Genomic DNA, 13,105 nt, shown 5'->3' with positions numbered 1-13,105 from the left:
CCAGAGAACAACTGGTCATATAAAGACTGAGGTAAAGAAGCCATTTAAGTACCTTTTCATTGTCCTTCAAGGCAATGTTCTCTGCCGCATCCAATAAAGGATGCAGATTAGAAAAAAAGGAGGACCAAGGATAATGTATTTGTAAAAACATTTTTTGGTTATATTTTACAGCAGTGGCCAGCCTGAGTTCTAGCTGAGTTTCACCTCCGATCTTTGCCCTGCAAACAACATCCCTGTAGTCCTCCCTTGTTGCCTGCCCCTTCTTCCAAAGGTCATAAACTCTCTTTTTTTCCCCTGAGTTCCAGTCAGCTCTCTGCTCAGCCAGGTTGTTGTTCTTCCCTTCTGGCTCATCTTTCAGCATGTCAGGATGGCCTGCTCCTCTACCTTTAGGATTTCCTTTTTGAAGAATTCCCCAGCCTTCCTGGACCCCTTGCCCCCTTCAGGGTTGCCTCCCAACAGACTCTGTCCACCAGGCTCCTGAACAGGCCCAAGTCAGCCCTCAGGGAGTCCAAGGTTCTGCTACTCCCCTTCCTTACTCTGAGAACTGAAAAACTCTTATCTCATGATCATTATGCTCAAGATGTCCTCTGACCACCACAACACCCACCAGTTCTTCCCAGGGCATCTCCACTGGTTGGCTCACTGACAAGCTGTGTCAGGAAGTTATCTTCCACGCACTCCAGGAACCTCCTAGACTTTTTCCTGTCTGCTGTGTTCTGTTTCCAGCGGACATCTGGTAGGTTGAAATCTCCCATGAGAACAAGGGCTAGCGATCGTGAGACTTCTCCCAGCTGCTTGTAGAATGTTTCATCTGTCTCTTCGTCCTGGCTGGGTGATCTGTAACAGACTCCCACCAGGATATCCACCTCGTTGGCCTTCCCTTGATCCCACAAACATTTGACCTTGTAGTTACCATCATTAAGCTTTAGGCTGTCAAAACCTCCGTAATATACAGAGCCACTTGACAAATGCCAAGAAGAGTACAGAGGGGGGGAAAGGTAACTTAGCTGGGACCAGGGAAGGAGTTTGATTCTCTCTCTTTGTAGATCACAAATGGTTTGGTGTATCTGCTCCTGGCCACTGCTGGGTAAGCAGGTGCTGATGGAGTAGCTTCGTTGTCCTTTTCTGCAAGCTTGCAGTGAGCCAGGGAGGACTGGTGGTAGAAGCTTCCTTGGAGGCAGAACTCTGATGGAATAACTGGAGATGACAGTTTGAAGACTACTTTTTACCAAACTGAGTCACTGATCAGTGACTTAGTTGCCTGTGACACACATGCTTGCATTCTGACCACAAGAAGGCAGCAGGAGCTGTGATTCAGTGTCTGAGATGTAGCCTACAAGGAGCTAAAATTGTGCATTGTTTTGGAAGGACAGTTTTTTCCCTTAGGATAGCAATCCGTTTGCACGTGGCAGGATGTTAGGGAAGCCACCCCACTGTGTCCAGTGAATGCACAGAAAGCAGAGCGTCGCCCTAAAACCAGGCATGGCAATGCAGAAGCTTGTTACATGGCTTGAAGGCTTTGAGGGGCTGGATGGTATTGAATGCCATTTGTTTCCTGGAAACACTACTTGTTGCAGGAAAGCTGTTTCCCTCTGCTAAGAGGGGAGGAATGGCAGGCTTACCAGTGATGGTTTTGTTGGAGAGGTGTACCTGCATCAGGGATGTCGATTGAAACACAGGCATGGAGCTCCAAGACTACTACTGACTTCCAAGTAGGATGGATTCTTCTTTTCCCTAGTGAAGATCTTTTTTCTTTATTTTCTGTCATTGAAAACATAAAAAATTTTGTGCAGCTCAGCCACCCCAGAGCCCTCGGTAAAGTCACCCCCTCAAAGCCACAACCCTACAGGCAAGGTCAAGTATGTAAGAGGAAGATCAGAAGGTGGTTCCTGCTTCAGCTGCTGGCTTTTAACTTGGTGTGTGTTGTTCCTCCAATGGTGGTTGTTGTAGCTGTGCTTGTGACTTCAGGCTGAAGCAGTGCTGTGCTTTTGGGGGTCAGGTAGCCAAGCTGCTGTTTTCCCCCACAGCCCTTTTTAAAGCAGGCACCTCGGCTTTTGCTTCTTGCTGTCAGCATTAACATTGTGTCCCCCTTCCTGAGGTGGATGGTGTCAGTGTTAAGTTCCAGCACTGTATTTAATCTCCCTTACATCCAGACTGGAAGTTTTCCCCAAGAATACAAAAACGCTGCTTAAAGCAGCTTAAGGCTGCAACAGAAAAATATAACCAGTTACTTTTATCCTGGATGCTCCAGACAATTCCGCTGCTGGCTGGAGATGCTTTTCCTGCAGCAGCATAATGTAGGAAGCCTACCAGCTCCAGCCGTGAGCACTTCAAAAGCAGATATTTAAACATCAAGACAACACTGTGACAGCAGCTGATTTCCCATGCAGTGAGGTTTAAGTAAAACTACATACCCAGAGTAAGTGCCCACTAGACCTCTGACAAGTGATTGCTTCATAAAACTCACTCTTCTTTATTAGAAAAGTTACAATAAGAAATGTAAAAAACCAATGTTATTTCAAAAATCTATGTACAAGTTCTGCAGGACTGCAGAGCATCTCCCTTGCAGGTGCTAGGGCTGAGCAAGCCCTGAAGCAGAGGTTTCCAAACTGTAAACAAGTTTTTAGTGTTAGAGGCCAGGGCGGAAGGTATCTCCCACTTCCCAGTGTTTAATCTGTTGATGGTGCAGGAGGAAAGGTGTCTAGTCAGTGCTGTCTGCACTGGCAGCAACGCGGAGAACACGGGCTGGTGGTTCCACACCTTACATGTTTACTGCCCTTACGAAAAGTGTCTTTTCCTTCCTCAGGCCTCTGAAATGTAACAGGTTTGTAGCCAGGCTGGCTTGAAGGGCAGGAAGGCTCTTAACTCACATCAGTAACATGTGCTCCTGCCCACCCTGGGCCAGGTTAAGCGTTAAGCCTGTGTCTAGAGTGGGTTTTTCCTCACATCTATCATCGCTGGGTGGTAAGGCACGGCGGTCACGTTCAGGCTGGCTCTGCGCAGCTCCCGGCGGGGCTTGGAGGCAGGAGCCAGGCTCCGTGGTGGGTGCACCTCATGAGGCTGCCCCGCTCTCAGCAAGTGCTCCGGATCCCTCTGCCGAAGGTCCCCAGGGCTGTCGTTGGGCAGGGAGGAACGCCTCCATGTCGATGGCAAAGGGGCATGCACCAGGTCCCTGTTCTCATCCCTGACCCGATGGCTTTCTTCAGGGACGGCCAGAGGCACGGGCTGCTCCCCAAGGCTGGATTCCTCACAGGTCCCGAGGGCAGGGGCAGCTCTGTCCCCAGCCCCGTGAATGCCTCTCTCCATCCCTGCTAGGAAAGATTGGGGGTACAGGGAGATGAGTACCAGGATCTCTACTTTTCTCATCAAAATCAGTGCCCGTAGAGCACTTGCTCAAGGCTAGCAATGACCTCCACCCGCACTGCTCCTGCCTCCGCTCCAAGCTCTCATTGCCAGGGAAAGGAATTTAAATTCCCTTCCTTTTAACTTGGTAGGAACAGCAGTTTCCTCTCACCTTTGGTCTGTCCAGGATGGAGGTTCATGTTACTCAGCCTCTGGTTCAGCTCCTGGTTTGCCCACATATAATGGCTCAGCTCCTTTTCCAGCACCTGAATCCTGGCCTCATACTGCAGCTTGCTGCTGGCCAGCCCCTCATCCATGTGCTCTGCCAAAAAAAAAAACAACAAACCAGGTCATTTCAAGCTGCAAGCCTGCGGAAGACGAACACAGTGCCACTGGTGCCCGTTTCAGGAGCTGGGGGGGTTACCACGGCTCTGCTGGAGCAGTAACTGCATGTTCTGCTCATGCTCCTTCTGCTGCAGGGTGAGCTGGCGGTCCATCTCCAGGCGCTGACGTTCCACGGCCGCCTCCAGCCAGTACACCAGCTGCTGCTGCTCCTCCAGCTGCATCTCCAGCTCTGAGAAGGCAATGTGTTGCCTGTGCTGATCCTCTCGCAGTGTCACCACCTGGCCAGGGCCCAAAAGCAAGGAACGCCTCAGCAACTTCAGAGCCCAGGAAGATTTCCCGCCCCACCGAGCCTGATCAAGTTAGTTTTTTGGTACAGCGTACAGAGGTTAGTAGTTCTGGGATGTCGCAGCTGTCTCGTGGAGGGAAGAGCAACGTGTGGCTGCAATGATGTGGCAGAGCCACTGTGGGGATCCACGCATCCTGTGACTAGTTAAGCCCCTCTCCCAGGTGTTGGGACAGGTGGGGATCAGGGTGCTGTGGCTTTGTGCCCTGACTTTACAGGGCAAAAGTACAGCAGGCGACAGGGAGGAAGCTTGAAACTGAGGAAGACGAGAGGTTGGTCAGGTACTACAGCTCCCACCAGCACAGAGGGCAGCTGTCTCTCACCTTGTCAAAGTATTTGCAGAGCAGAGCGCGGGTCTCGGAGGAGGAGAGGTAGCTGAGCTTGGCCATGAGGTTCATCTCACACTGGGACAGCAGGCTGGCTGAGGCCCGCAGGACTCGTTGCCTGCACGTGATAGACTCATTCTTGTACTCGATGGCTGCATCCAGGGCCTCGATTGCCTCGTCCAGCTGGAACAAGATCCGTTCTTCCTGCCAGGGCAGAGCTGCAGTTACCAGGGAGCAAACGGTTCGCCCTGCCTCACTCTGCCCTAACCTCCCCTTGTCATCTCAGCATCATCTCAATGATGCCGGCAAGAAGTTGGGCTACGCACAGCCTGAGGACGTGGGGGAGCATCCACTAATGACCCCATGCTCAGGTCTTTACTTCGTACTACCTCATGCACTTGCAAGCAGCGCAGCCCAGCCCAAGAAGAGGTACCTCTGGGGACAGCAGGGTGCCGTGACGCAGCTTGTTGTCGAGCTCCAACCTCTGTTTGAGCAGCTGGTCCTTCTCCTGGCGCAGGTTGTTGATCTCGTGGCGGATCTGCTGCTGGTCATGGGCACTGCCGTGACGCAACTGCCCGTTCTTCTCAGTCAGCTCCTTTTCTAGGTGCTCCAGGCGGCTGGACACACGCACTATGTCATCTGTCAGAGCCTGCAGCAGAAGATGCTCAAGGGGATCTGCTCTAAAGCCAAGCCAGGCCCTCAGCTCCCTTCTACTCCCCTCCATAGGTCAAGTGAAACCCCCCCCCATAAGCTGAGGGCTATCAAACCAGCTAGCTCAGAGGCACAGCACAAGCAGGCTCTTCTGTACCGGCAGATTTCCTATCCAACACCACCTCATCCTGGCCTGCAACCCTCTGCCAGACCCAGGATGGCACCCAGGCCTTCCAGCCTCCGGCCTCTGCTGGAAATCAAGCAAGGGGTTGAGTGAGGCGTCACACTCCTGTCCCACCTGGCTGGAGCGCAGTCGCTTGCTCTCCAGGCCGTTCTTCTCCTGCAGCAGGGCTTCCTTTTTGGCCACAATAGCTTCCCGCTTCCTCAGCTCATCTTCTAGCTCATCCAGGGCCCGGCGTTGCTCGAGAACTTTATCCATCTCCATGTCCAGCCACTTCTTCTGTTCCTCAATTTTCTGATGGAGGGAGAGGCAAAGGGCATGTGCACGCATGCAGATCATAGCAGCAATGCCCAGCACTGCTAGACTAAAGAGCAGTAGGGTTCAGACCAGAGCTAGAGTCTCGATTCCATCTCTGCCAAGCCCTATAGCCCAGACTTCACCGGTTTTATGCTTCCAGCTCCTCCAACAGGCAGAGCTAAGCTAAACTCCCAGCTGCCAAGGAGTCCTTGAGGGGCCACAACTCCCAGCACCCTTCTGCTAACAGACAAGGTTTCATAGCTTCTTTACTGATGCCAGGATTTAGAAAAGATCCTGGGCTAGCTACTAGATGCAAGTGACTTTATGGACTGTCCTCCTCAAGGGCAGGATGGGCTCTGTCCCATCCCCAGCTGAGGTCCCTGCTTCCTGATCTCCCCTGCCAGCCTGCAGGCTGCCAAGCAGTCCCCTTTGAGCAGAAAAGAGGCAGGCTCGCTTTGTCTGTACCTGCTGCTGCTCCAGGCTGATCACGGAGCCGTTGCTGCCACTCCGCCGCTTCCTCTGGAAAGCTGCAATTTCCTCTGTTTTGATGCGCAGGATTTTCTGGTGCTGCTCATGCTTCAGTTCCAGTTCCTGCATAGGAAAGAGCAGCCATGAGCATCGACGGGGTGGAAGCTGTTTGCCCTGCAGCCAGAGGCTGAGGGACAGGTTATGTTCTCTGCTAGCTCTTTGGATACTCTTAAAAAAATCCTCTTTCCATCACCCCATGCTCTCCGAGACAACCACAGACCCCAGCAGAGCTACCTGGCCTGCCTAGCAGCTTGCAGAGCCCACCCATCGCCACCCTTGCAAACACCGCAGTAGCACAGCTGCTCCTGCCCATTCCTACCTTGACTCGGTGCTGCCGCTTATTCACCTCCATCTCCAGCCGCCGTTTCTGCTCACTCTCCTCCCGCAGCCGGCGCTGCAGCTGGCCCTGCTGCCGCCGCATCAGCTGAATGTTCCTCTCCAGCTCCTGCACCCGTTTCTCGCTCTGGGCTGAGAGGGACACCAGCCTCTCCGTCGCCTGCTTCTTTTTGCACAGAACCTGCCGGAGGGCGAAAGCTGCCCTTGGTCTCGGCATTTCCCCTGTGCCCCTTGCAGAGATGCCCCCAGCTCTGCCCCATTCCCACCTTGCCGGGTGGACAGAGCCCTTCCCACTCACCCGTGCCTTGCTCTGCGCAGCCGCCACACGTGTGCGGTACTCCTGCAGCTTGTGCTTCTCCCCGGGGTCCCACGTCTCTTTGCCCTCCAGCTCCTGGAGCTGCTTCTGGCTGTCACTCAGCTCTGCCCGCACCTGCTCTGCCTCCTGCTCCAGCTCGCCGATCTTCTGGCAGTACTGCCTGTTCAGAGCCTGGGCGTCCTTGCCTGCAACACACCCCCTGCACCATGACCTCCAGCCCCCCTTCCCTTGCAGCCAGGATCCTGCCGAGGGACGGAACTTTCCTCGCTCTCCCCAAGTATTTTTGCCTACAGACAGTGTATGCTCCCTTTCCCTCGGCTACTCCAGGGAAGGGAGAAACCAATGGGAAGGGTCTCAGTCAGCCAGAGGGATGGAGAAACAGGGCCCTGCTGCCTACAGGAGAAGGGGCGAGCACCAGCAATGCAGGGAGGGAAGGTGAGGACTGGAGTAAAGACCAAGCATCATGACTAAGAGATTTCATGGGGAGTGGGTCCACATTCCTGCCAGCAGCTCTGCACCTGTCTTAATGAGCTCCGTGATCAGCTCCTCCTTCATGCGGATGTTGATCGCCAGCTCCCGGATCTTCTGCTGTGCTTGCACCAGCCTCCACTCCGAGTCCTTCCCTGGCAGGCGCTCCCAGGGACCAAGCACTGGCTCCCGCTTTCTACAGACCTCTGCAACACAGATTCCCAGGGAAGGAAGGTCCTGTCTTAGCAGCTGGGTGACAGGATAACCTGACATCAGAGCTGTAGCCAAGACCTGGCACAGCATCGCCCAGTCACCTGCAGCTTCTATCACAACAGGCAGCTCTTGCCAGACCCCAGCAGTTCAAGTCTCTCCTTAACAAAAGCAGCTAGGCTGCCATCTGCTCCACTTCTGTCCTCCAGGCTCATCCACATGGGACACCAACAGCATCCAACAAAGCACTGCCAACCCGAGGAAGACTGTCCGACAACCTATGGGTGCCACTTGCCTTTTGACAGCTCCAGTTGCTCCTCCTGAATCGAGTGAGCATTGTCTCCACTCGGCTCCTCCTTCAACTTGCAGATGTCCTTCTTGCTCCAGCTTTGGATCCCATTTCTAGAAGGAGCAGTACATTAATCAATTAGGTCTGGTTGGGTCTGGGCACTGCTAGAGCTGTTCCATAAGGACCCTCACGATCCACAGGCTTCAGGAGACAGAAACAGTTAGCTGTGGTCAGGAAGGATGGTAATTAGCTCCCCAGCGGGCAGGCAGCTGTCTCGGCAGAATCGCTGACCCCAAAGGCAGCATCTGCTTCTACATCCTATGCAAGAGCTGAGCTGCGGAGGTGGGACAGCCAGGCCATGCGACTGCTGGGACACTGCGCAGTGCTGGGACAGCCTCAACTCACCGGCGCTGCAACAGGGACCGTTTCTGTTCCCACTCCTCCTCCTCCTCTCCTGAGGACAGCTCTGATGGCTTCTCCAAGTCCTGGCTAAGCTCCCTCCTCAGCACCGCGTCTCTGACCTCTGGATTGCCAGTCAGGCACTGCGCATGGTTCAGGTGCCAGCTGGCCAGGTCCTCCTCCTGGAAGGAGGGGTCGCTGTCAAGATGCTGGGGCAGAGAATTGGAAAGAGAGGAGACATACTGCATGAGAGCTGGTGTTAGAAAAAGCAGCTCTCAGCTGGGCATCGCTACTAGACACAAAGAAAAGCAACAAAATGGAGTTGAGTGTATTTTCAGGAGAACGGGTGCATTGCTAGACCCAGCTGCCTGCCCTCCTGCCTTCTGCTGCTGCTGCTGAGCAAATCTGGGACCTGCCCATAACATCAAAGTAAAAGCCTCAGTTTTGAAGCTGGGCTGCTTTTGCCAGAGCTGTGAAACACTTTGGTTGTGAACAGTGAACACTCCTGTGGACTACACCTCTGACAAGGGTCATGTTCAACAGCGGGGAAAAAGCAGTTCCTCTGCCGGAGGGCACCCAAGTGAAAAGGCAGCAGTTCCTCAATGGCACAGCCTGGTGCCCTCACCTTCCTGCAACGGGCTCTTCCACTCTGCTCAGCGGGAAGGAGCCCCGAGGGAACCCCACTGAGGCCATGGGACGGGGGCAGCGTCCAGCGGGGCTGTGTGAGGTCTCTGGCCAGCAGTCACCAAGTGAAGGTTTTCCAGCAGCCCTGGCACACACAGGTTTGGCATTGCCATCTCAAGGCGCACGTGCAGCTCAGAGATCTTATCCTGCTGCTCCCGCAGTTTGTCGCTCTAGGAAGCAATGAGAAAAATGTGGTTATGTACACGTGGATCCCAGATGTGCTGCAGAGGAACCCAAAAGCTGGGCTGCGCTCTGTGGGGGAGGAAGGGGAGGAGTAGGGCAGGTCCCTACAAAGAGAGCAGAGCCCCAAAATACCTGCAGCTTATACTGCTCCATGGCATCCTCCAGGGCAGCCAGGAAATCACGGTTCTCCTCCTCCAGGCGCTCCACTTGCCTCTGCAGTTTAGCCACCTGCTCATCTTTGATGGGTTCACACCTCTTCTCAGTGTTCACCTGTCCCCCCCAAAATAGAAGACAGGCAGCATCAGCATCCACCACCTTTGTCCTTCCCTTCCCATGCTGGACTCTGCAAGGGCACAGCAGCTCTGCAGATCCAGATTTTTCCTGTGAAATAAATCTCTCAGCCACAGCTGAATCCACCTTCCCCCTGCCTGCTTGGGAGGACCATGTCTTTCTGCCTCCCTTTGGCCTCTTGGCCAGGTTGCTTCTCCTCTCCCTTTCCTGACCCCTTCCACCACGCCGTGCTGAGGTTGCTGCCTTCAGTGGCCATCAGATGAACCCAACCTCAGAGCTGCAACACCCCAAGCCATTACCTGGGCTCTTGCCAGCTTTGAGCCTTGTGCCTCGAGGCTCTGCTCCTCTGCGGAGGTGCTCTCGATACCGCTATCCAGCCCGGCCGAGGTCAGCTCACTCCTCTCGCTCTCCACCGCGCACAGCCACTCCTTAACCCGCAGGATCTGCTCCACCGTCAGGTTGCTGTCCTCCTGCAGCTCCATCAGCAGCCGGTACGCAGCATCGGTGCAGGTGCGGTAATGCGCGCACTCAGCCAGCAGCCGAGCCGTGGGCTCCGGCACGCATCGTTTGGTGGTGGCCGAGCGGTTGATGATACGGGTCTCGGAGCGGTGCCGCTGTTCCAGCGCCTTCTGCAGCTTCTTTATTTGCAGGTGAAGCTCTTCAACGTGCTCCGTCTCCTTGCGGCAGTTCACCACGGCCTTGTTCTGGATGTTTTGAGCCCGGTTGGCATAATTCAGCGTGTTGAGGCTCTCATCGAAGTCGGAGGAGGATGGGCTGACACAGGCTATCATCACAGTCTGGGCATTCCCTCCCAGAGAGTCTTTCAGGATCCTAGGGAAGAGCACAGTGATTAAAGTAGCTCAAATACAAAATAATGCAGGAACTTCCGACCCTTTCCAGAGGCTAAGCCCAAGGGAAACAATATTCTTGCTCTGTGGCCAGTTTGGCACTGGTGAGTCACTCACTAGTGAGCAGAATCATTAAGCAGAGGAATACCAGTCTGCACTGTGACAAGTTTCCATCCAAGTAATTCCCGAGGCTGGGAGCCCCCCAACTCTGCCATCACTGCTAGGCATGTGCTGTGCTGAAACCTGCTGGAGATTGCCAAGACTGCCTGCTCGAGCTAAAAACTAACTGCAGACCGTCAAACCAGCCTACTGGAAGCCTTTTTGATTCACTGCCAGGCAGGAAGGGCAGGATAACCCATGGTAATACCCCATCTCAGCTCCGGCAGCATGACTTATGCAAGCCTCGCCTTCTGCAGCACCGCACCGTCATTTCTGTCCTGGCCTCATTGCTCCTCAAGCTTCCCTACGTGAAAACCTGCACAGCGGGCGGACCTGTAAGCTGCTGTGAGGCACTGCGGGTCAGCTGGCCCCGTACCACCAAGCAGTCGGTCCAAGAGCCCTGGTGTGAGAGCAGAAGGGACACCCGGCCCTGCAGGCTCCTCTCAGCTAGCTGGGGGACTCTGCCGCCAAACCTGGCAGGCTGGGCGTGGGAAAGGCAGGGAGCAGCATCACATCCCTCCTGCCGGGCCACGAGCCCGTGAGACCTGGGGGTCCCAATCCCAATCTGTACCTGGTGATTTTGGAGTCCCTGTAGGGGATGTGGCTGCTCTTCCTCCGAGGGTCTCCCAAGGCGCTGATGACATTGCCTAAGGCCAGGAGGCCACTGTTGATCTGGATACTCTCCTTCAGCCTCTCCCCTGTGTTTCCCGTCTTCACAATTCGCTCTGAGCCTGCCAGGTCCACAAAGTGAAACTTGGAAACCAGGACCTGGCCCGAGGCAGGGACAGAGGAGGGGTGGTGGTGCAGGGGGAGGCGGCCAGCCCCACGCCGCTGTTCCATGGTCACCGTGAAGATGGTGTGTGAGCGGCTCGACTGCCTGTTGACATGGGTAGCTCCCGTGTGCTTGGCTGTGTTCCCCATCTCCAGCAGGCTCAGCACCTCGTCCAGCCCTTCCACTTCTGACTCCTTCACACCGCAGAGCACTGCAACAGCAAATGGAGCTGTGACTGGGAGGGACAGGCTGCCTGAGGACGCAGCTCCTCTGCACAGCCCGGTGCCACTGCCCTGCCCATCCCGTGCCACACACAGACTGGTTTCCACACCAAAACCAAACTGGACTACTAAGAACAGCAATCTGCTGCAGGAGAGGGATGGAGGGATGGAGGACTGGCCCTGCCTTCAGGGATAGATAACCCAACTCTGGCCTGAGGCATGGGAGAAAAGGGAGCCCACACAGAGCCATACATACCGACATTCCCCTTGTCATCCTCCCGGATCTGGATGTCTTTGCTGGCTGTATCCGCCTGCAGTAAGTCCCGAAACTCCTCCTTGTACACTTCCAGGTAGGACACTCGGACCGTGTAGTCAATCAGGTCATTCTCATCAATAAGCTTGAAAGTCTCAGCCATGGCTCGTGGGATGATGCCCTGCTCGTCTTCATTGATGGAAGCTGGCAGAGAGATGCACGTGGTCACGGGGAGCAGGGAACACGTGGGCAGCCCGTGCTGGCTGGGGTCAGAGCCACGGGCAGGAGCCTGCCTGCAGCACACGTCAGCTGGAAAGGAGCAGCCTCACAAACCCTCCCACAGCTCAGCCCTTGCAGCCCGGATTAAATATCCCTGGGAGTATTTCTAAGCCACAGGACCTTGGGGCAAATCCTGTCCCGTTGCTGTGCTGGACTCCAGTGACACTGCTTGGTTCCAGCCCTTCCTCAAGAAGGAAAAAGCACATTAGTGTTTCAGCAGGTAGCAAACACATTGCCTGATGCTACAGTGTGCTGCCCGTCAAAGGCAGTGTGGCTTCACAACCTTTCCAAGCTCCGAAAAGTACTTTTTTCTTTTTGTCTTTGCAGCCTGCTTGTACCTGGCCACAGCACTCTGCTGTCTAAATTTTAAATTGTTTTGTTTTTGCCTCCAACAGTCGTGCAAAGGGGCAATGCCCAAACTGGGCACAATGCCAGGCTAACTGGGAAACTGCATACAGAGGTAGATGGAAAGCATGGAAACAATTTAGTGCTTACAAGCTATGCCCTCTGTAAGACACCATAACGCCATCAAACCAGCAGTTAAAGGAGGGAAAAGCCTCCTCCTTCCCAGTCCCCTTCAAATAAACAAACTAAGAGGATGTGCCCCCGCAACCCCACACGGCCCCCCTTCGGGCTTATTTCAGGACAGATCTGGTAGATCCAAGGCAGCAGAAGGCAGCGGTGCCCTAGGCAGGTCGCCACCACCTCCTGGCCAGGCTCGTCGTGCGGTGCCAGAGGGGCAAAGCCACCCGCTGCGAGCTCCGAGCGGGTGGCGGGAGGCGGCGGGGCTGGCGGGCGGTGATGCCGGCGGGTGTGGGCGCAGAGAGCAAAGCGGGGCCGGCGGCACCGGGGAGGGCGGGGGGCCGGGAGGGGCGGCGGGGCCGGTGGCCGTGGGGCGCCGTGGGGCGGGGGGAGGCGGTGCCGTCGGGGACAGCGCCGTCGGGCGGGCACGGTGCTGCCGGTCCCGCCGCCACTCACCGACGCTGGCCTCCCCGATGGTGTACGTCTTGCCGGAGCCGGTCTGCCCGTAGGCGAAGACGGTGGCGTTGAAGCCGCGGAAGAAGGCCCGCAGCAGCGGCTGGACGCAGGCCCGGTAGACGGCCGCCTGCCCCGCCGCCTCGGGCAGCACGGCGGCGAAGCGGAAGCGGCGGCGGCGGCCCAGCGCCACCTCGCCGGTGGCGGCGTCGCCCCGCAGGCAGGGCCGGTGCCCCCGCAGCGCCTCCCGGGGCAGCAGCGGCCGCACCCGCACGGCCACCCGCACGGCCGCCCCCTCCGCCGCCATGGCGGGGCCGCCGCGGGGAGCGGGATGGGCCCGGCCCGGCGCGCCGCGATGGCGTCAGGGGCTCCGCCCGGCGCCACCGCCCCTGGGGGTCGGGCTCGGGCT

At 56.0% G+C, this 13,105-nt stretch overlaps 1 protein-coding gene across 1 annotated transcript; it reads right to left on the bottom strand.

The window, feature by feature from the left end:
- Positions 1 to 2,449: 2,449 nt before the first annotated feature.
- On the bottom strand, positions 2,450 to 13,044 carry KIF7 (kinesin family member 7). Its single transcript, XM_055811933.1, is given in 19 exon segments — positions 2,450 to 3,311; positions 3,515 to 3,664; positions 3,767 to 3,965; positions 4,354 to 4,560; positions 4,790 to 5,005; positions 5,306 to 5,482; positions 5,951 to 6,076; positions 6,333 to 6,530; positions 6,648 to 6,850; positions 7,184 to 7,339; positions 7,639 to 7,745; positions 8,038 to 8,240; positions 8,657 to 8,731; positions 8,733 to 8,885; positions 9,031 to 9,168; positions 9,489 to 10,020; positions 10,768 to 11,179; positions 11,446 to 11,646; positions 12,700 to 13,044. Coding segments are annotated over 19 exon segments (4,143 nt in total). The 5' UTR covers positions 13,004 to 13,044; the 3' UTR covers positions 2,450 to 2,925.
- Positions 13,045 to 13,105: the final 61 nt, after the last annotated feature.

The sequence above is a fragment of the Falco peregrinus genome, chromosome 1 (genome assembly GCF_023634155.1).
Source record: "Falco peregrinus isolate bFalPer1 chromosome 1, bFalPer1.pri, whole genome shotgun sequence".
Taxonomy (NCBI): Eukaryota; Metazoa; Chordata; class Aves; order Falconiformes; family Falconidae; genus Falco; species Falco peregrinus.
The sequence above is the reverse complement of the archived record's forward strand: the minus strand, read 5'-3'. Positions and strand labels throughout refer to the sequence as shown.